Here is a 24,590-nt window from a genome sequence, read left to right as displayed (position 1 = left end):
TTTTTTAAAGAGTAAAAAGTAAAAGTATTTCTTTTGTGCAGAGTTTGAGATCTAATACAGCTTCAAATGTTGAGATTTTGATACAGATTTGTGCTGAATTTTGTTCAACAGAAAGAATTTAATTCATATTTTTTTCTAGCAGCTTTTATTGTTTGCTCCAACTATGACCTTGGTAAAAATAAGCCCCCAGGCTTCTCAGCTGGTCTCATACAATAATAAAAAACACTTCTACTTTTCAGTCCAGTTCAAAAATGTAAAAAAAAGAAGAAAAAAAAAGGCAAAACTAAGAAGTCCAGAGGTAGAAAATACAAAGATACCTGCTCTCTGATGTAGTGAAGTAAAAGTATCCATTTTAAAATCTACTTAAGTAAAATGCAGATACCTAAACTGTATAATTAAGTTACTTTACTACTTTTACTTTGTTATGCTCCACCTCTGATAGTATTAAGCATTAGCAGCAGATTTGTAATTGTGAATATGGCTGCAAAGGTTAAAAACTTTTCAGCACAACTTTGATGACTCATAAAGAATTAGTTTGGAGAAGTAATTATGAAATGAAATTAGAAACACATAATTAGTTTGTTTGCATTATGGTGATTAAGTTTGTCATCCAATCACAATAATGAATAACAATAATCACTTTACAATAATTGAAATCCATTGCCTTATTTTCAAAGCAGACCTGGACCTAGTAGACCTGGACCTATAAAACATAGCCTTTATGAGAACGGCCATCATTTTTTTCTAATCTTACCCATTTTTCTGGTGTTAAGCAGAGATGAACTTTCCAGCACAGAGAATCCTCCATGCTTCACTATATTTGATATAAGCAGCCGGTTTCATACTGTGACAATAATGAGAGGCCCTATTAAAGCGCTGGTATCATTAGCACAGTGTAAAGAGTCGTGTGCAGAGCAGAGTTCACATGTGCACATCACACCAGTGTTAGACATGGGCCACTCCGCAGCCTTAAGTGACTCAGATCAAACCCTTTCTCTCTCCCACTATGTGAATGATGTCCACACAGCACCACAGCTCCAGGGCACCAGACCTAATCAAGCACTGGGCATCAGGTCTGAACATAGGTGGACTGGACACAAACTGGTAGTGTTGGCTTTGAAGGTGTATTTAGTTACAGCACACTGCAAGTATTTTGTTATGTGCTTCAATCGCAATACTGTATTTTGAGTACTTAAAATACTTCTTTGTTGAGTTGCATTGTATATTTTTTGTGTAAAAATTAAACATAATATATGTTTGTAATTAATTTATTTACCACTGATTAGGGGAGGAAAAATTGCTCCTTCATATGTTACAGCTTTGTTTTTTCTTGTTTTCTCACACCATGCAGTTCAAAGCCATGTGTGATCAAGTATTGCAATGTATTATTTAGATTTTATTAACTGAACTGTATTTACCACCAAATGAAAAAGCAAATGTTCTGGTAAAATATACCTGTACATGTATTTCGTTACTTCCCAACACAATACTTCTACCCAAGTCATCATTGGAAATTACATATATTTTTTTAACAGGCTTAGTTTGCTTTTCTTTTTTTCATATATACGAGTATGTATTATATGGGGGTGGTATAGATTTGATGTAATTGTAACCAGAAGCATTTCCTGGCATCAGCACGCTGGGCAAAGGCATAGGACCCTTTCAGCCTCTAGGCCTCTGAAAAAGCTAAACAAACCTGATATATTCTGACGTATTATGGTGACACATAATTGATAGTCTAGTAAAATAAATGGCATATATATATAAATTACATGAAAGCACCTCAAACGATGTCAAATTATTTTTATTGTATACATGTCTGATCTTGAATAATCCAAGGAATAAGAGCCACAGTTTTGGCAAACTAAATGGCCCCAAAAATCTTTTTTCCCAGGGTCCCCACTAAGCCAAAAAAGCCCTGGTGGTGCTAGAAACTGAAAAAGAAACAGTAATTATTCCAGTAACAAAAGCTGGAGTAGAAGTTCTCCCAAAAGTAAAAGCATCAGTATGTGCAGTGCCAAAGTTATACTGCTGTTAAATACTTCTATACTACTTTGTTCACCTTTGCCAAGACAACAACCAAGCTCAGCCTTTTGTAGTCATAATACACAGCTTTAATGTTGTTTCTATCCGTGTGCTGGATAATTTAGTGGCCTATAAATTTGTATCTTATTGAAACTCCCCTGTCTGCTCCTGGATTATCATCTGTCAATCAGCTTTGCTGTTATGTGTGTACGTGTGTGCGTCTGTGCATGTGCGTGTGTTTGTGCCGGCGATGCTCACTCTGTGTAAAGATGATTGACACAGTTAATTTCACACATCAGGCAAACTGAAGGCACCGTTTCACATAGCACTTTGAATCATCATCTTCTGAAAAGTTGAAACCTACTTTTTAAACTACGTGCCTTTTCTCCTTTCACAGGACGAGTGCCGCAACTTTATGAAGGTGCTGCTCAGTCGAAGAGGAGGGCTGTTCGTGTGTGGGACCAACGCCTTCAACCCGCTCTGTGCCAACTACACTGTGAGTATAAGGAAGTGGCACTGGTAGTACTGCTTTTGTCTGGAGAAAAAAGTCTCACTAAGTGCTATCTAGACTTAAGGCCTGTCACGATAATTACTACATCGACTTATCTTTAGGTGTTCGTGAAATCCCTCAGTCGTCCAGTAAGATCCATAGCAAAGGAGAAATTCAATTCTGTCAGCTGCACAAAAGTTTTTGTATTTGATCATGATTTCTCTTTTACTATATCATCTTATCATTCAATATATGAAAGCAAAATTTTTGTTTATTTATATGTACTTTTTCTTTGCATTTTTTTTATTTTAGTGATATAAGATAAATTAAACAAATTAAACTAATATAAAAAATTATCACTTCCTTATGTGATTTGATTGTTGCAGCTCATGCCTTTTAATGATATTGTCTACACAAAAATTTTTTCTTTATTGTTATCGTGTCAGTGGCATAAATAAATTTGTAAATATTTTCAGTAAATGGACATTCGGTGTACAATATCTTAATCAAACTGACTATTTTTGCCTGTCTGTAACACAGTGTGAGCTATGGTGACTCAACAAACCAAACACCAAACAGCTCCATCTTGTTTGGGAACAATTTGCATTTTTGTTGGAATATTCATTTTTTCGATCTTGTAATCTGCATATTGTGGAATTACCCACATCAATGTTTAGTTTTCCTTCATTTACTAAAACTACAAATTTGCAGTTTTATTTTTTAAGCCACTTTTTGCAACTCACTGCAGAAGTATAGTTTTAAACAACAATGAACTACATGTGTATAGCTTACTGCAACATATTGTAACTAGCAAGCTAATTGGACAGGTTACAGATCACAATATATATTCAAAACTACAGATTTGAAAATTCACAATCTTCCTAATGAAAACCCACCATCATCACCAATTATTAACATTACATATGTATGTGAAACTACAGCTTGATTAGACTTGTTTGTTGAGCACAGTCCCTCCCGGCTTTATTTACCTTTATTTGTTCTCTAACATAAGGCTTGTACTTTCCATCGATTCAACTCCTGTTTTTTGTGGGTGGTTTAACTTTGTGGTCCGTCAGGCTTGTTAGCACTGAAAGTCAGACACATAATCTAGAACCACAGAGAGCACAGAGAGAAAAGGAAGAGGGGGCCAGGTTTCACTTGTATACCTGGTTATTTCCTGTGCTCTGAGCTGCAGGAGCTGTCTTAACTTATCCAGCCAAAAGCCCATTCAAGATCTGTGAACCTCCAGTCAATCCTGTCTCACTCACTAACTTAATGCTTCGTGTGATTGTGATGGAAAATGCCTCAATTATTTTACTCAAGGAATTTACTGAAAAAGCCCATATTACGCTGTTTTCTGATCTATGTGTTTTGTTTCATTCACACCTTAAACAAACCCTGTATATTTAGGTTATAGTTCTCTCAAACTGGAAACACACTGTTCCACCTTGTGATATCATGTGGTAATACAGCAAGTGGTGCACTGTGTTTTTAAACTCCATACACTGTCACTAGAGTAATTTGGATCATTTGAAGCTTGGAATTGTCGATCTCTACTGGACTAAAGGTAAGAGGTAGCTGTTAACTTGAAAAATTCTGCACAACACACAGACAGCCTAATAATTCAGGAATATGGTCAAACATGTGTGAATGAAACAAAACACAACTCAAGATTTGTTTTAATGAGGCAACAACATTCTAACATGGCTTAAAGCTCACAACAGTCCATATTGTGTAATATAGATGCATAGTTTCTGTTAGGGTGCTCATTTGCTTGTCTCTATGGCATTTAACTTGTCAATCTTGCATTAATTAAATTATAGGTGCAATTAGGGCTGTCGCGGTTTGGGAATTTCTCCTGCGGTACGGTATAGACTCTCTCCGATGAGGCGTTTGTTGTAGCGTGTTTAGCATGGGAGAAGTAACATTTGGCTTTGGAACAAGTGCCGCTGCCATCACTTCAGCTCTCATTGTGGCAACTCAGGTCAGAGTCCTGCACCAGGTCGGGTACGCACGGACTTAAGAGAGAGAGAGAGAGCCCCGAGCATGCGTAGCAGGGTGTCCACAAAGCTCGGGCAACAGCTGCATTAACTCCGTATGGTGTGGGTCCTTTCGCCTGCGGTCACCTGACGGTCACATGACAGTCTACGTGGGCACACCTTAGTCCTGGGTTATCACGGCCATGGGTGGTAACGGGTGGAATGTTAACGGGCCCAGGCGGGTGCGGGTCTCTAAAAATGGACCTGTGCAGGACTCTGGGTCGGGTCACGTTAGTCACGTGCGGTGATCGCAGTGACCCAACATGCACCCCGGTGGGCCTCTTAGTACTGCAGTGATTAATTTTTGTTGTTATCGCAATAGCCCTAGGTGTTATAAAAAACATGTTCTCTAACTGTGAGTGGTGAAATTGCCATACTAGGTTACATTTATGTTAGTGTTAGTTACACCTTGAATTTAAAGTCTAAGGTAACAGTAGCAGTTGTTGTGAAACAGTGGTTATATATTTTAGTTTTTACAAATGTTTGCAAACTGATATTTGTTCATAATATTTGTATTTTAACAGTTCAACAGAATATAGTATTATTTTGAGATGAGTACACATTTAGATGACTTTTGTGCCACTGCCACCTCATCCTCAAAGAAGGGAATATATAACAGTCATAAATATTAATTGACTTGCTGATTCTAACATTCCATTTGAATATTAAACCAGAGATGAAGGCTGTGGACTCAGGGAAAGGAAAAAATCTAAAACTTTTTTATTTTCAGCCTTGCACTTTTATAACACAGTAAAATAGTGAAAACACAGCACACTTTGCCCATTATCTGTCAACCACTAATGACATTTTTCGCACTGCAGCCTACACCTGTCTCTGCCTGATACACTGTTCCTCTGGGGACTTTTTGAAATGCTATCTTTATTTATAGCACTTTCTAATGAAACACAAATAATTTCATTTCAGGTGTGAATTGGACTGCACATCCTGATAGCTTTCTTTCATGTGTATGTTTTTTATAGGGTTGTATGTGTTGGGTACATTGTGTGCAAAGGTCAGAATAGAAAGCCTTTGTGTACATGTGTTGTCTGTTTTATTTATGCATGAGGCTTTTGTTGTTGGGCCTAATTGCCACCAGTGAATCATTAGATAGCACTTACGCTAACGCTCGCTAATTGCCGTACTCTGGTGGCTTGTCCTCATGATGTTGTTGGGGATGCTGTTGTTATTGAGTGTAACCTACCGATGTGTGTGTGTGTGTGTGTGTGTCATAGGGCGACACTCTGGAGATGGTGGGGGACCCAGTGAGTGGGATGGCTCGCTGTCCATATGACCCCAAACACGCTAACGTGGCTCTGTTCGCTGGTAAGTGGAACATACTTTTTTGTTTCATGTGAATAGACTGCAGGAGGTACTTTCAGATACTCGCCTCTTTCTGAACTGCTGCTGATAGGAACACTGTCTGCAGACCCTATGATAATCGTCCAGTTCATACCTAATGAAATCCATTCAGCTCATTTGAATGATTGAACCAATATACCAAATAAAAAGAACACTGAGTTTGTAATTGTCACATTCATAATGCTAATATTATTATCTATTATGTATGCAGTCTACTGTCCTGTAATATCCAATTATGGATGAAATATTACCCGCAACAATTACTTTCCAGACAATACATTTTGTTTCAACCAGGATTGAAAATACAACTCGTGACAGTTGTTGTAGTGGTTTTAAATCAAATATATTACATCTGTAATGACTCAAAAACAGTGCGCAATAAATCTGAGAAACTATTCAAATCTTGTTTGTTGAGGTGTTTTGTCTTAACTGGCAGAACACCTGTCAAAATTTGGCACCAATAAAGTTATAATTTATGCTCCCTCCTTTTCTAACAAATGGTTTTAAATCTTACTGTATCCCTCTGTTTGAAGGTTACCCTCAGCAAGCATGTTTTATCTGTAAATCAGAAATAGTTCTAATGCACGCTCTGATACGGCATCTACATAACAAACATTATTACGATACATATCAACATGAGTGTGTTTACCTCGTCTTTCATAATGTTTTCCTCTAATCAAATCAGCTGTTCAGTACCGAGCTATTACTGCCAGCACTCCAAGCTATATTGTGTGTGGGAGTGGGCATAGGAACTATTATGTATCTGCACTTACCTTGTTCAGGGTCAGTGTGTGAAGCAGGTAGGGCTAGTGCTCTGTTTACCCGTGTGTGTGTGCTCTGTGTGGTGGAGGTTTGGTACCACTGATGGCTTCTCAGTGGATATGTTTATGTACACACTAAATATCTGATTATCATCTGATTCAGGATGTACCAGATTATTGAAATGTCATGTACATTTCATCTGATGCAAGTAATATGCTTTATTTCAGCTTGTTCTTGTGCTGGCAAGGAAAATTCTCCTAAAACGGGAAAGTAATGTGATAATTTAAAGAGAAAATGTCCAAGAGTGAAAGATTTATTTTAAATTCATTGTACTTTTGTCTTCAAAATCCAAGTACAACAACTGTAATCTACAAATCTACAAATGAACTCACATGTCACCAGGTGTTGTTGGTCATCAGATTTCTCTAGGGCATGTAAACACAGCAATAATTAGATTATTCTCGTTATCAGATTTTTAATTTTTTTTAATAACCATGTAAATGCTTGTTTCTTTGTCAGAGGGAAACCTGTTCACAGCTACAGTTACTGACTTCCTGGCCATCGACGCAGTCATCTACCGCAGCCTCGGAGACAGTCCAGCTCTGCGCACTGTAAAACACGACTCCAAGTGGTTCAGAGGTACTCACCTGCTCCACGCATTATTAACATGATCTACCTCCAGATGGCTTTGTTTTTACACTGAAATCTAGTGTGTCCACCTCTTCTTCATTTACTTTAAGTACATGGGATCAATATTTATCCCAGAACCTCAACAGGCACAGACACAAGGAACAACTGCATTACATTATAAAGGTCAAGGAAACATGACTCTAACTGGGAATGCCTGCAGCAGATTATGGGTGTTATATATTTACTCTACATTTTGTATTGGAACATATTAAAAGATTTATTAATTAGGTGGTCCTTTCAAGTACAGTATTTCCAACCAACTCCACTCTCCACCAAAAACGTATTTACTTTTTTATGTTATGTTATGTGTGTTTGTGTATGTGTGTAATGAAACAAGCAAGCCCATACCGTAGTTGCTTTTCCAAAATATTATATTTCAGCACCTCTGTTCCGTCCCTTTGGTGTCCTCATGGTGTCCTCTCCGTCTCATAGATGGTGCCATAATGTGTTTATTTCTGTGTGAAATCCTCTTTTCACAGTGTAATACAATTAAGCATGGCCTGTGCCTCTCCGACTGGCCTCTGTCCTGAGAGTGAACGCTGCATCTCCAAATGATGCTCCACTCTTTTCATGCTCCATTTATATTTCATTAGACCTTTCCCTGTGTTCACCTGAGTATCTCTTCTCTCTCTTCTCTCTCTCTCTCTCTTTTCCAAATGCAGAGCCGTATTTCGTCAGCGCTGTGGAGTGGGGCCCTCACATTTATTTCTTCTTCAGAGAGATCGCCATGGAGTTCAATTACCTGGAGAAGGTAGATAAAAAGTCTTGTGCAGTCTCACTTGCAGATACGCATTATAGTGAATATTGTAATGTACATGCAAAGTATTCATGTTTCGATAAACCGGTGATGGGGCTCCGTAGTCTGTGCTATGTATGTGCATTGCCTGATCATAATATTAGAACTTTTGATGGATGGAGTTTTTCTTTCATTTGAGATTCTCGTCATGTTGTTTTGCATTAGTATAGGGCTCATTTCTTACTTGTCTGTAAAGCCTTTTCCCTCAGCCGCTCTGACCTTTCATTCTCGTATTTGTTTGTCTGAATATCTGATCCAACAAATCATGGTTGAGTAAACAACTGCTTACTGCATTAACCCTGAGAAAGGCTAGGTTATTCACTGCACTCTCCCCTTTCACCACATCCATGGATACAACTCTATGAAAAAATAATCACACTAATAAATTAGCAATTCACTGAGAAAACCTTATGTAAGGTGACTGTGACTTGACATGTATACACAAAAAGGAGTAGAAGAATAGTTAAGTAGAGTGAGGGCGTTAAAAGAAGCTAATTTGAACAGGGTTGACATTTTCTTGAATAATTGATACTGAATTTAAAACAATATCTGTCAAAATAGGACATAAGCATCACTAATTGCATGCAGATGACTCAGAAGATAAGAGCAGTTTTAAGATGGAAAATGTGCCATGACATGTTTCCCAGCTTAAAAGCCTGTCACTGTGACTGTGGGGTAGGAATCTATAAACCCCTTTCACTATTTACAAGTTAAGTACTGTATTTCTGTTGAGGAATTAGCATGAGCAATTTCAGCTAATAATCAATAATCAAGATACAAACATGAGCAAGTGGAGCAATTTTTTTTATTTGCAATTTGTATATAAATGAGCAGGATCATTAGATGGATCAGCATTAGTCACCAATTACAAAATTACCAATGTAGAAATTAGCATATCAAGTTAGCAGATTTACATATTTTTGACTAGAATCCATTCACATACTTTTTTGCAGATTTGTAGTCCGTTTTATCTCATTTAATGTTTAGCACCTCACAAACTGGAAAAAAAAAATGAATGGAAAAAGTCTTATGAATTGCAGTCAGTGCTTTGTAAAGTCCCCACGCCTGCTTCTGCTCTGACTGACTGTTCTCTGCAGGTGGTGGTGTCTCGTGTGGCCAGAGTGTGTAAGCGCGACCTGGGGGGCTCTCAGCGTGTCCTGGAAAAGCAGTGGACATCGTTCCTCAAAGCACGGCTCAACTGCTCCGTCCCCGGTGACTCGCACTTCTACTTCAACCTGCTGCACTCCACCAGCCCTGTCATCAGGATGCACGGCCGTGACATCATCCTGGGGGTCTTCTCCACTCCTCCTAACAGGTACACACATGCACACACACATGTACACATACACAGGTACACACACACAGGTACACACACACTGGTACACACACACAGGTACACACACACAGGTACACACACACTGGTACACACACACTGGTACACACACACTGGTACACACACACTGGTACACACACACTGGTACACACACAGGTACACACACTGGTACACACACAGACACAGCAGTTGGGTTTAGTCACTTCCTATCCTCCATGGGTCATGGTCCAAAACCTCAGTGTTCACTCTTCATGTGTGGCATATGAGGAATATTGTACCTTAAATAGTTTTACATAAAACATGATATTTTGACCAACTGTATGAACTCCTTTTTACAAAGGGGCAGATTTTATTATTGATTTGTCCTTGCCTTTCTCCAAAACATTTTCTGTGCAAAATCTATTTTTACTGGGATCAAATAATTATAATGACCCAAATAATCTGCAACCCACTTTCATAAGTGCTCCAAGTGTTCACAGAACTTTTTCAACATCATATTAACAAACTTATTGGAACATTATCTTGATTACATAGTGTAGAAATTATGTAAGGTCAGACAAGATACTTGGATCCTATATTTTACACACAGTGAACCCATGACTATACATTGTACTTCTTATTGAGTAGACATTGCACTTACTGCATATGTCCTTCAGATCAATACTTTCTTGTGTTGTAGTTCAGTACAAAGCGTTGCCTGTTTTTCTCTGTGTAGGCGTCTTATATGAAGCTTAAGTGGAGTGTTGTCTTCTTCCTCAGAGCAGTGGGGGATTTAATCACACCAACATTTGTTAGAAATTTGAAATGCATTTGATTTATAGACTGAAGAGGACCTGTCTGCTACTCCAGACATGCCTGTCACCTTGAAAATTCAGTGGACCACCAAGTTTGTCTAGCACTATAAAGTGTGTGGAGAGAGCAGGGGATTCCTATAGCAAAGCTCTGGCGAAAATGAAAGAAGGTGCAGGATGTGAAGAGGGTCACAACTGTGGGGTTAGGGAGTAATTGAAGACATGTGGATGGCTTTCATTCAGGACAAAAAGTGATTTGTTGAAAGATGAGATTAAATTGAAAAAAGGTGAAGGGAAAATAGAAGAGAGGACAGGAGATGAGATCAGAGTGGGCCTGGTAAATGCAGGATTATTACGACACACACCACATCAAGAGACGGTAAGTGACAGGCAACACAATGGAGTCAGGCATATCAGAGCTCAAACAGCACTGATTTGACAAATGGTATTTAAACTTTCTGACTACAGCAAGAAAACTGGAAGATACAGGTTTATCCTTTCTGACGCAAATAAACACATTTTCTAATTCCCCTTTTCATTTGCTGATACAGTTAGACTAATCTGCTTATAAAGATTTATTTTTACTCTCCAAGATGATTTTGTTTTGTCACTGGTGCTGAATGGAAGGCAGACACAAACAGGGTGTTGTAAGTCTGTTTGGTGCCAAATGCCTTTTGTGAGACTTTCAGTTAAAATCAATAGAAAGCCTCGTGTGAGTTCTAATTGGTTCTTTCACTGATAGTAGAACAGTTCAGAGACAAACAAAAACAGCCTAAGTACACACGGATCCAATATTGGGATGTGCTGTTGTGGTTAGCGTTTCTCACTTTAAATGAGGAGGTTTTAAACCCTCAGCATGTTCTTTAGGGCTGCAAAATATGTTGCAATCAAATCAAAATCACAATTTCGATTTGGTACTATTAACAAATTACAAAGAAGATAGAATGTTAGAGTGCAAAAAAACTGTATATCCTGTATTTTTATTGAAAAATCTTATTGTACCTGTAGTTTACAAACGTGTTCTGAAATGCATGGGATTCTTGTATTAGTTTCAGTCTTCTCTCAAATGTTTATGCTCCTGGAGAACAGAATCTACTTTTCAAACATAAATTACAAATCTAATGTAATTGTAAACTTTTTGTTGTTGTTCTTCTTCTTCTTCCTTGATTACTGTGGCTTCTAGTAGTTGAATCCGTCAGGCAACATCCCCTTTTAATATGAAATAGTGGCTTGGCCTGTCACGATAACAAATTTTGAAGTATGTTATGCTGTTGAAGTAAATATAGATGATAATCGATAATATTGAAAAAATATTGAGGCCATGAAGCAGAATTATTTGACTTTGCATCTATAATGAGTTATAGAAGTTCATAATGCAACCCTCTACAACCCAGATTTCATCGTTGTACAGAAAAAATACACAAATTTTCCCACTATTACAATGAAAAAGCCCCCACCATAAATAGTGACCCCCAAAAATGATTGTTCATCTAACATGTATTGAGCGACAAGTCGAACCAAAAAGACAAGGGCAAACCCAGCATGAAATGAACCTGTCCTCTGGCATTCATCAGGCAAAGCAACAGCCCTAACCATCCTCCTATATCCTATTGATGCCCTGTGTATAAAGGATTATTTACAGCATAGTATAGCTTCAGATGGAGACAGAACCTCCAGCAGAGTGGTGCATACAGACACATGGTGATAGCTTGTTTCTACCCACTGAAGTCAAGTGCAAAAATCAATCAGACTTTATACTGTAGTCTTTCATAATCCAGAGACGTATTTAGAAATCAATAGAGTCTTTCACAGATACAATAAGATGGCAAATTAATGTTTGCAACACATGTTTAATACAGAGAACTCACAGGGAAAGGGGGTAACAGTCACCAACACGCCAGGCTTTGTTTAAATGGCAGCAACCTGAACCAGTGAGCGTCATTCAGGCCTCTTGTGATTATTTCTGGGCCAACTGATTGTTTGATTACACTGTTGTTGGATGCAAGTGAAGTGTGCACCTGCAAAGCTTTGTATGCTCACTATATTTATGGTGCTATTGTGTCTGGAGCTTATGTGACTGAGGATGAGTATTTTTATTTTTTGTTGCTTGTTTTTTAAATACAGATTTCTACATTTGAAATTGTATGTTTGTTGTAGAATATTTGGTCACTATTTTTCCATAAAACAAATTTAACTTTTCATTCAAACTAATTTTAAAGGTGCACTATGTAACTTTTCGTGTACCTTACGTTTATTAAATTATATCTTAAATTATATCTTAAAATTACCTAGAAAACCAGGCATTCTGACTGTGAACGAGGTTGTCTGTCCACAGATCTGACCTGTAACTTGGTTGGGTTTGGCTTTCATTATAGGTTTAATACCATACTGTAAAACATTCCAGACAAAGCAATAACAATAATAATCTCCTTGGTGAAAAGCATTTGACAGACCCACACCCTTTATATTTTTGAAGAACTTTTTAGGGACTTTACATTTCCTGGAGACTGATCCTAACCTGAGTTACTACTTGTCTAACCTTAACCTAAACCCTAACTTTGACTTATATGTAACTTGTATCTTATCATGGTGTTGATTCAATAATAAAGGTCATGTCATGTGGACCTGATTTTGTCCTCAAACGGAGGCAGGTTCCCATGTTGTGAGTGTCTACAGATTATAGTCTCCACACTGTGCTAAATCCCCACCCACATGCACACACACTCACAGAAAATGGGCTAAGAGCTAAATATAGGGCAATATAGCGATAACACACAAACATTTCTAGGACTCGATTTTGCCAAATAAAAGAACAAGTTTCTGACACACATTTGTGGATCCACACAATAAATACAACCTCTTTATTTGCAAAATAACCAGTGAGTCATACCTTCAAAGAAAAAAAAGAAAGAAAGAAAGAAAGAGGAGTTTTCTGCAGAAAAAGTTAGTGGGAGTAAGAAATGATAGTGATTTAGGACAAGCTCAGAAGGATCGGACAAAGACAAGTGTGTGAGAGGCGGCTGGATAACTGGGGGCCTGTTGTGTCAGTAATGGACAACACGTGCATCCCTTGCAGAGATCTAAAACCTGCGTCTTATCTGTGTGTTTTCTGTACTGCCGGAGGGGACATGGCCTGAAGAGGCAGATGGACACTTCCCACAGCCCCCCTCATGAACAAACACTCATGCACAAACACACTTACAATAGCTCCCAGATAAGAGCATTTATTTGGAAGAAAACCAGCTGAATCCACATACAGGGCCTATCTTCCTGCCATTCCTCTCTGGGTCAAACGCCACTGGCTGCTTTTAAAATGACTGAGATAGAGGCTGCCTTAGATGGATGGATTTGGAGATGTGTCATGGTACAAAATGAGCAGAAGGAGAATGAATGTAAGAGGTGAGCCGCTCGGGCACCCATGGGTCCCCTGCGGCCGTGCTGTCGTGGTGCTAAATGCTTGCCAGACAAATTGCGCTAGCTGGTATTGCCCAGTGAAAGCAGCATGCAGTGAAAGCTAGCAGTGCACAGATAGCGGTTCATTTGTGCCTTTTGGCCCCATAGCACATAAGAGAGTCCTGTATGTGCGTGTACAAATCCGGGTTTCATTATGGCCTCCCAGAGTCTCTCCTTGACTGACTCGTGCCTCCACACACCAGGGGACCAGCACCAGTTCTATATGCGTTATTACAGGGCACTTATTGTGGATTCTTCTGTCCCAGCCTCATAGTATGAAATCTCCGCTGGATGCCATTCCTTTTGTGCTTTTACCTCAGAAGCCCAGGGCCATTCTTTCTTAAATAAAAGAGAAAACAGAGAAAAAGGAAAAGAAAGGAGTTTTGGAGCACCTTGTGTAACCAGACCTCTGATGATCACTGGTTTAAGGAGGATAGGGAGGAACTTAAAAGAGCTGCCAGGGCCTCAAAGAGTTCAAGGACATTTGAAGTACTCTTGAGTTTGTAACGAATACATTTGAATATAATCATATTATTTGTGATTGTTTTGTTCAGGGTACGTTCAGTAGATTTCTACCACTTTATACTGAGCAATTATACTGAATTTTAATATGTAATTGACAGTGCAGTCTATTTCACAAGGTGCACTGTCAATATAATAATATACTGATACTAAAATCAAGTCACAGAAGTTTCCAAAGAGCATCATTTGGTCTCCTTTTCCTCTAAATAATTAGTTTGGTCTAGATTAGTTGAATCTGGTCTGTTTCATGAAACTAAAGTAAATCAGGAAAGTATTTTCTATCTAATGCCTTAGGCTCATTAAGTCTTAGTAGTATAGCCTGGCAATGAATAAACAACTGGATTTTAATCATACAACACTTTTCAGTACACAATACCAGCCCTGGGGCAGAGTATTTAAAAGCTTTCAAACAAGCACATTCTTCAATAAAACAAACTATAAAATAATGCTAAAAAAGGATGAACTTTGGTAGACTACTTTTGGGGATAGTTAGTGTTAATGCAACAATCTCATGGAAAGATCTAGATGAACTCAGGCCGATATGGTGAAAGAGGCAATTAAAAAGGCTTATTTAGCTTTGATAGCATCAGGACATTGACAGGATGACTTATATCCCATGCTAACACAGTAAACAGTCCCTGTTATTGTTTAGTCAGCTGAATATGTCTATCACCGCTGGAGAACTTGGGCATAGATCATTACGCTTAATGTAACCACTCTGCAATGAAAGCACAACATCCCAGCCAAAGCCAAGTAAATCTTGTGCATCCACAGACTGGGAGGCCCTGTTTGCTTTGGACCCCTAAGAGTCCCATGTGACGGGGTCAGACAGCAGGACATCTCAGTGGGGCTACAGAGCTGAAGACTGGGGTCACAGGAAAAGGAGCACGAGGAGCAGGCGGGGAACAGGCTCATAGGAGCAGGAGAAGTGGGACAGGAGAGGGATGCACAGATGTGAGTTAGTCCCCCGGGCTTGCATGGGACAAGGCACAGAGAGGTACGTGAGCAGAGGGCTGAAGGTGCAGTAGCTGACACCATTGCTATATATCATGAAGATACACTGGAGTTTTTATAGTCGTTAGTATTACACAGGCTGCAAAAAGTACAAGATTCATTCTGCTGGGAGACTATGAAGAAAAGGTCAACAAAGTGTGTATAAAGCTTTACTTTCACCTACAAAGTGGAACATTATGAGAACAAAAAATATTGCAATGGTAAGCTAATTACAATTACAACATAACTATTAAAGGGAATCAGTGCTAAAACAGAGCCAAAAGTGTTCCATTGTTTATTGCACTATAATGGTTGTTTTGACTGCACTTAATTAGAGTTAAAAGTTGGCTTCTCTGATTAGTACCGCAAGCTAAAAAAAAAGTCAATCTTCTGGTTGGGAAGCTGGTCATAAGTTTAAAGTTTTATTTGAAACACGCATGTTAAAACCTAAAATGTCACCTGCAAAGTGATTCTGAATTCTGATTATGGTTTTTAATTGTACTCCGAGATTTTAAGCACATACATTATCTCTTAGTTTATGCAGAAGGTTCACACCATATCATTTTTTTTTACTATAAAGTTTAGTCCTTCATTTCAGAGCAGCATCATCTGCCATAGTTCCTGTGCCACACACTCATCACTTGTCTCCTCCGAGTGGTCCTGTGTCTCTCTCAGGGCTGTCACACTGCAGCTCTAGTCTCTGCACAGCTCTATATTAAGCTTTGCTCCATGTGCAGTGGGTCTGTCACTCACACACTCGCAGCCAGAGCCAAAGAGGAAGGCAAGCCAGGAGTTCAGGCGAAGGGCGCTGTTAAAAGTAAACACAACTTCAGGTGGACAGAACAAAGCCAACGATTGTATCAGTCTGGCACAGTGTAGTCCATCTTTGACAGGGTGGTGGTTTTATTATAGTCATGGGGATTTTATTTTCCTTATGCAATAATGACTACTTTGCCTGTTTCATAGCTGTTGTGAAATTTTCATTTTGCATCATTTTTCAAACAAAGTACCTTCTTTATTAACCTTTATATACACTGAAGTCCTGAGCAATCTTCCTACAGTATACCCTGAAGGTTTATGGTTTAATACCCATTTCCCAGATTGGCATCCACTTGTCCCAGGGCAGTTGTTTCTACTGTTGTTGCCATCGAGTATGCGATTTGAATAAAAAATCCAATTTAAATCCAAAAATGTCTTATAACAATGGATTGTAAATCGAGTTTCCCATAAGAAACCCAGTGACCCATAGTAAAAGGCCTGGAGCAGCAGTTGACTTGGAAGAGGTGAAAAGACACAGGCGCTGGCTGGTGTGAGAGCTGAGCTGGCACAGATGTCACAGCTAACATCTGTGTGCTCTGTCCCGAGAGGCAGTGTCCGGTCCACGGGGCGGCCCGGGGCAGTCTGCCCCGCTCACACCTCCCTGCCCATGAATGACAAGTACACACAACGCACAGCTGCTATGTGTACAACACACGCTCCCACTGCCAGAAGACCACATCACCCATGCACAAGAGAAAAAGACCCTAATGAAACACTCATTTGGCAAGAACTTGGTGTAAAACTATCCAAAAATAATCATTTTTATTTATTTATTACATTTTTAGCCCAAATATTGTTAGAGCCTTGGATTGATCTTACAAAATTGTGTATTTCACAGAGCCTAGCATGTGAACTACGACCAAACCCCTTGGCCATGTTATACTCTATATGAGGCAAAATTACACAAAAGTACACTCTCGCAAAAAGTACTGGGGAATACTGTGAGATATTGGTCTGTGATAAATAGTCACATTTTTATATACCACTTCTCCACTTTTAAAGCACTAAAAGAACTTTAGATCAAGGAACCACTCACCCATTCACACACACACATTCATATACCAGTTGCGCAGACACTAGGGGCCAGGTCAGTTACGTGTCTTGCCCAAGGACACAACAACAACAACAGCATTCATCAGTGGGAGCTGGCATTGCACTGCCAACCTGTGGGTCAGTGTATTTGACCATTCAACTAATGATGTTTAAGTAAAGAGCAGGATTCGAATGTCCAGTATTCAGATCAGTGGACAAACGCTTTACCAACTGAGCTACTCACGCCCCTAAATATTGTTGTTTTGAAATAAATGAGTTTTTGTTCACATATAAAATTGGATAAATGAAGAAAACAGCTTGGATTGTGTGTTCATGAGCAGCAGGTTGCGAGTGACTCTCATGTTTTTCTGTATTACGGAGGTATTAGCTCTTAGTCACAGGCTCTCACCACGCACTGCATTAGTCACAATGAGAAGACTTCCAGCGCAGAGAGAGGAGGGAGGCTGGGGAACAGCTCTCTCCTCATCCTGGCCTGACTTTGTGTAATTTCTCCAGACGATACACAGAAATGTAACGCATGTTTAGTGAAGAAACAGCTTAACAGTGTAAAGTAGTGAGTGTGTTTGTTTGTATTGGCCCCAGTGCACAGGGAATCTGAACACTAGACACTCAAGGCAGATGTTGTCTTCCTGAGAGTTCAGCAGTTCAATTTGGGCCCATTGAGCCTGAACTGAACTGTACATGTTTATTTTATTTTTACTGCACAAACAGTCCATGTCATTTCTGAGAAAAGGTCTAAATCAAAATTCATTGTTAATATTATACACTTTATTCAAAGTCTAATTACTGCCAGTCACTGAAAACAACAAACACTTCACTTGAGAGTCCAATTTTTCTGTTGATTGCCTTGAGACCTTATGTAGTAATTGGCAAGAGCGGAATAACTGTTGACATCTGCTTAACGTTTCGTTTCATTTTGATTAAGCGTTGTGTTCTTTTAAAAACACAAATTAATGACAAATATTTTGTCTTCATTTTGTAGATCTAAGTGTATATGTGCTCTATGTAACTTTTTTGGTGTAGCGTCCACCATCTGCCCTCTTTACCTGGAGTACTTCAAAACAGAGCAAATTTCCATTCCCTTCCATTCATCTCCATCAAAACAGGTGACACCACCAGTCCGAGTTATGTCAGATCTGTGAAGAGGCAAACTCTAGTGTAGTCATACTGCCGAACATTCCAGGCAAAGCAGTTATATCTCCATGAAGAGAGCAGGTGGTGGACCCTCCTGCAGAAAAGCTGCATAGTGCACCTTTAAGACTGCCATGAGTTCAACCATTGGGCAGACCCATTTGCCCATTGAGTTTCTAACTAGAAATGTTTCCTTTATTTTTCTTGTAAAACTCCTCACTCTCCTTTTGAGGGAAAAAAAATCCTATGAGTCATTTCCTACATTGTATTTTCCACAGAATTCCAGCCAAGTTTCTTTCATAGCTCTAATCTATCTACTGCATCTACACTGTGCACGCTTCTCACTGCCTCTATCTTATCCCCCCTCTTTCTCTTTTCCTATTTCCCTTGTGTTCAACCATTCAATGTCAAAATCTGAAAAGCAAAAAATCCAATTCGTCATCAGTGTTTGGCGCCTGTGTCTTTTGTATGGTCCACAATCCTCCTTTCTGTGCCTGTTCAATCTTCACTTGTACAGCCTATTCTTAAACTCCACCTTATCTCTGCTTCTTCTGCTGCGTTTGGTGTCTCCAGAGATTGAGGCCTACTTGACACATCTCTGACAGTGTGTCCAGCCAGTTAGAAGTGTTAAATCCATTGTGGGACGCTGTACTGACCCTCTTTTGTCCCTGTCCTGGCAGTATCCCGGGATCAGCGGTGTGTGCGTTTGACATGGAGCAGCTGGCACAAGTGTTCGAGGGCCGCTTCAAAGAACAAAAGTCGCCCGAGTCCATTTGGACGCCGGTTCCAGATGAGCTGATCCCCAAACCCAGGTGAGCAGGGATGGGACTATAAGACAAGGGCATTAACAGCAGTCTGTTGTCACGAATGTATTTTTTTAAAACCATAAATGATGTAGGGAAAGGAAATGTGAAATACTGAAATGAAGCATTATGATCAGTTAAATCAGAAGATGAGCACTGGTAATTAGGCACTTGGCATTTGAATCTTGAAAGTAGCTAATGATATTAATATTAGTAATAATAAGAGAGAGAGAGGGTGAGATATTGATAGAATTGATTGAAATTCAAGTTTTGCTGTAGCAAACTGTTTTGTTTTACTAATAAGACAATTTAGTTAGTTATATTGTTCCCAAAGAAAGAAAAAAAAATCCTATGGTTTGTAAATTTAAAAAGAACTGAATTTCTCAGAGTAGACACACACTGTACACATCCTTCACATCATATAAGCATATGTACAGATAATTCAAGCCACAAGGACATAGTTTGTTCAGTGTTGATGGCTGTGGAATGATACTTTGGCTATTTGATAATATTTTCTAATAAAGAATGTAAAACTTTTGAAAATTTGCTAAATCAACCCAGTAGGGTACCAGTGAGTGAAATGAAACTTCAACTATATGGCATTTAATCTGGTATTTTTTGATCCACCTTCACTTCATCTGATTCAAAATATGTTAAAACTAAAATTATAAGCAATGTATTTCAACTAATTGAATTCATGTGTACTTTGAACTTAGTTACATGTAGTTATGTATGTATCAAAATTTATAGTATTTGAACATTACACAAGCCAAATCGTTTGCTGCATCACTCTCCAAACATAAGTCCAGGGCTAACCTTGCATAACTCACAGTCCTTTATATAATATATTTTCTGAATGATTCTTCCATTGAACCAAAGCACTATGTAGAAATGTGCCACAAGGCCTGTCTAGACTGCTTAATGACTGCTCAGTGCCTTTAAATAAGTGTGTATGAGAACTGCAGACCTGTCTGTCTATGGATATGAGCCCTGATAAAGAGTCTATTCTGTGTCCCTCAGGCCTGGAGGATGTGCAGTCCAGGGATCAAGGTTCAATTCGTCCAATTCATTTCCTGATGAGATGCTTAACTTTGTCAAGACACACCCTTTGATGGATGAGGCCGTGCCATCGCTGGGACAGAGGCCTTGGATAGTACGCACCATGGTCAGGTGGGGCTATACACACACACTCACACAACTGGGTTTGGTGCAATTTGGATTTAAAGTTTACTAAAAATATTGTATAATATCATGTTCAAAATGTACTTAGATTATTGGATTGAATTATATTTTCTCTTCATGATGCAAAGAGAATTGAGGCAGTATTGAAGTAGACCCAGAGGCAGTTTTTGAACAGTATACTTCACATAATGTATCATTTATTGGAGTACAGTTATTTTACCCAACCATTGCAAGCCTTATGGGGACAATATTTATATTCTTACGCAATGAAATCCTTTTTGCAGACATGCTATTGGTCAGAGTTGTTACCTTTTGTTAAGGTATTATGAAATAAGTTAATCTAATTTCTGCTGACAAGCTCCTTGTGCAACTTCTGCTACTTTCATATGGATAGGCCCAGTTATTTCAGACTTATTACCCATCAGCTAGGTCAAAAAATCTCAAATCTTGACAGTCAAGGCAAATTCTTCTGCAGAAAAAAGTCCTAACTGGCCTTCCATGTCTTATGATGTCACATGAACCCAATCTCTTGAGTTTTATACACCTACATCGGCCTTATTTGGGTACTATAAATCTTACTCTGAATATGATTGTGTAAAGGTGTGGTGCAATGCTGAGTGCTCCTTGTTGAGTTCACCTAGTCGCCTGGAAAAGTCTGTAGTGAGACATGAGGCAGCTGCTGTAGCATGTCCAATCCCACATGTCCACTCCTCCTCCTCTTCCTCCTTTTCCTCCTTTTCCTCCTTTTCCTCCTCTTCCTCCTCTACCTCCTCTGCCTCATCTTCCTCCTCTTCCTCCTCCTCTTCTTCCTCCCTCTCTCCCTCACCTTCCTCCGCGTCTCTGTCTTCCGTCCCATATGGAGCCCCGGGACCCAGCAACCACCAGGGATTACAGCGTTGGACGTATGTGGAATATTAAACATAGTGTGAGTGCTGCTGTATGGGTGTGCATGGATCAGCACCACTCTCTGCCTCTCCAGTTTAGTGCCAAGACGAGACCATTTGTTTGACTGATATTATTAATGACCCAACCGCTGGCATAATTAGTTTATTATGCAAATGTGATGAACAGAAATTTCATCTGTGTGGATTTTATTTAGTTTAGAAGTGACTCAAGAATGAATGGCCTATTGAGATTTTAAATGCAAGAGAGGCTGTCTATATTTGGTACTATGAATAGTTTTATTTCAGCGTGGTTAAATCATGAGTAGGTGAGTAATACAATGAAGTATTTTGTTGATAATCTCAAAATGCTGCAAAAGGCTGATTCAAATAAAAACTGAGCACATTTTTGAGTGAAAAAAGTAAAAAATTGTGCATCATTGTGAATAATTTTAGTGTCCGTTCAGATTTTTCAAAAACCTCAAACCTTCGTTTAAAGACACATTTCAAAAATGTTTTATATTTTCTGATTATCCAGGATACGACATTTTATTCAATATTCATTTATGTCGATATTGCCCACCTCCACTAGTGTTTTGTTAGTGTTACCTATATTATGTAATTTCCAGATACCAGCTGAATAAGATTGTGGTGGACACAGAGGCAGGCCCACACCGAAACAGAACTGTCTTATTCCTGGGATCCAGCCGTGGAACCATCCTTAAATTCCTCATCATGCCCAACCAGGACAACACTGTCACCAGCAGCAGCGTCTTCTTGGAGGAGTTGGAGGGATTCAACCCGGAGAAGTAAGAAAAGCAAACATTCCACACGCTCTTGGAAGAATAATATTATGAGAGTTTGAGTAATGACCTAAAGTGACGGAGAAGGGTTAAGGTGCACTCACAGAGGAGCTCACGGTGGTGCGATAGCCCTAGAAAAATAGACACTAACAGAACAAACATGCCATGTCCTGGATACCTGACGTGCCTTGAATAATGCAAAAAGTGTAACCTATTCTAGCGCAGGCTTATAATAATTGTACTGGGGCTGCAAGTATGTGAGCCCCATGCAGTGAATACAAATAGGACACAGACACTGAAGAATGGGACTCCAGCCTAATATTCGCTATCAGCAAAATCTGTACAGCCACTAATGAGGATGACACATGATGTAGAAAAGCATTGTGGGAAAAAGGCAAAATGAAATGAAGATACAATCACATTATCTATAATCTGTCCAGAATGGCAGTGCTGGCTGAAAGATTGGCTTTTAATGGAGACGGACTCTCTCCTCTGAATCTCTGCACCAGATCGGCTCAGACTGCCCTACTTGTCCCTCACAAATTAGCACTTTGAATGACCACTCTTTGACTGGTTGGTGCTCTCATGAACTGCTAATAAACACAATGAAGACACCAGATTCTATTACCCACAAGCTGGACAATAAAGCCCTCTTTTATTGTATTTTTTTTAATTACTGCTGCAGTTTGTCTTTAGACTTATATTCACAAAAAGAAAGTTCCTGAATAGATTACGATTACACTTTAAAATTCAGTAGTCTTATTTAGTGCAAATGCAGTTTAGTAGCCTGTAGCACAAAAACATTCACCTTATTCAAAAAGTTGCCATGAGCTCCTCTATTATCTATGGCTCGTTTTCGGATTGTGTAATTTTGCATTGGGCTGCCAATCTCGACAGCAAATAGTTTATATTCAGACTACAAGGCCATTTTCAAACCTTCCGGAAAGGGCGCATTGTTGACTTGTTAGTACACATGAACATTGAAAACCTTGCACAAATCAACCTATTATATGATATTTTCTCCATTGAAATGAATGTAAAAATGCAATCACAATAGAAGTGTGGGTCAGTAGTGTCAGAGGGAAACATTGGCAGGACAGAATAAGGAATAAGACGAATACTGCAAGGATAAACATATTTGTAATGAGTCCTTCATAATTTTAAGTAAAATTACTACTACAGACTATTGCACCATTTTGATTAAGTGAATCAAACCAAATGCTTGCCCTCTCAGGTATTTGTCAAAATGAAAGTGCAGCTGCAAAACAAGCTCACCATTTTGTGCTTTCACCCCTCCTCTGGACAGAATGAGTGATAGAGATGTTGGGTGAAATGAGGGGATATGTGATGAATGGTGTGTGTGGAGCAGAGCCAGCGTCACAGGGCTAATGTGCTGTGTGCTGCAGCTCACCACGTGGGCAGGGACAGTCCAGCTCTCTGCAGGGGCCCAGCTAATCAGACCACCTCCACATGAGGCTCTAAGTGCTTTTGTGCTGTCTCATCTTACCCCACAGACCCCTCAGAGTCCACAGACCCCGCAGACTCCTCAGACCCCTCAGGTCCCACAGACCTTACAGACCTCACAGACCCCTTAGACCCCGCAGACTCCTCAGACTGCACAAACCCCTCAGACCTCACAAGACTCCACAGACTCCACAGTACAGACCCCATAGACCTCACAGCACAGACCAGACCCCTCAGACCCCACAGAGATCATCGGCCCTTAGACCCCACTGACCCCTCAAACCCCACAGCACAGACCAGACCCCTTAGACCCCACTGACTCCTCAGACCTCACAGACCTCACAGACCTCACAGACCCCGCTGTGTGATGAGTCAAAAAATCTGCCTAATGTCCTGAAACAAACTTGGCATTTTTAAAGTAAAAAAAGACAAAAAAACATATCTTTCAAATAAGTGATAAATCTACAGACTCTCCTTAGACCCTTTAAAGGATTAAAGTCATCGTGACAAAATTCAATCCACGTAATAATTTGCCTATTATTGTTATTGTCAAATCAATATTGTTATTTTTTTTATTTTAAAGTTTGCCCTAGCAGTAAACTAAATCATGATGTAACTGATGTTGTTACTCAATAATGTTAAAAGACATAACAGCCAAAGTAAGGACTATTTCCACATTTCCTTAAAATTCACTGCTTGTTTATCTCTCCCCATCTCTCTCATGTGATTCTGTCCATGAGAAGTGTGTCTGAATGAGAGGCCCTTCTTAACATTGAGGGGCCTGCTGCGATGTCATTACCATCAGAAACACAGATACAGCTCAAGTCCATGTGCATAAAAAGCATAAATCAGCTCTGACTGGTCGCTCGTCACTATTGTGACTCTAAGTGCCAATTAGAAGTGATTCAGTTCCCAGCCACCCTGTTTGATGGCCAGCCAAGCTCTCCAACCTCTCCAATCAGCACACCAGTGTATGTTGTACCAGCATGGGGCATTGGGCAACTCTGCTTTCACTGGTTCAAATCTGAAACAACAATGTACCATGTAATGGGGAAAAACAGGTGTAATCAACATTTTAGTGTTTGGTTGGAATTTCATAAACAGCACCTCCACATTTTGTTGTAAGAACCAAAAATTAAACATAGCAATTAAGAAGTACAATTGCTAGATCCTCAATAGCCTCACCAAAACAACTGGATGT

The 24,590-nt window shown here is 39.4% G+C and overlaps 1 protein-coding gene across 1 annotated transcript in view; it reads left to right on the top strand.

Annotated features, from left to right (window-relative positions):
* sema6bb (sema domain, transmembrane domain (TM), and cytoplasmic domain, (semaphorin) 6Bb) overlaps positions 1-24,590 on the top strand; it is a 180,139-nt gene that overhangs the window by 115,025 nt on the left and 40,524 nt on the right. Inside the window, 8 exon segments of the mRNA XM_055164909.1 lie at positions 2,423-2,521; positions 5,787-5,877; positions 7,195-7,314; positions 8,028-8,116; positions 9,259-9,476; positions 18,937-19,068; positions 20,080-20,229; positions 21,752-21,931. Of these exon segments, the coding sequence (XP_055020884.1) occupies positions 2,423-2,521; positions 5,787-5,877; positions 7,195-7,314; positions 8,028-8,116; positions 9,259-9,476; positions 18,937-19,068; positions 20,080-20,229; positions 21,752-21,931 (1,079 nt within the window).

Source organism: Boleophthalmus pectinirostris, unplaced genomic scaffold, assembly GCF_026225935.1.
Source record: "Boleophthalmus pectinirostris isolate CB_2022bp ecotype Guang Dong unplaced genomic scaffold, ASM2622593v1 HiC_scaffold_7, whole genome shotgun sequence".
NCBI lineage: Eukaryota > Metazoa > Chordata > Actinopteri > Gobiiformes > Gobiidae > Boleophthalmus > Boleophthalmus pectinirostris.
This window is presented reverse-complemented; position numbering and strand designations above follow the sequence as displayed.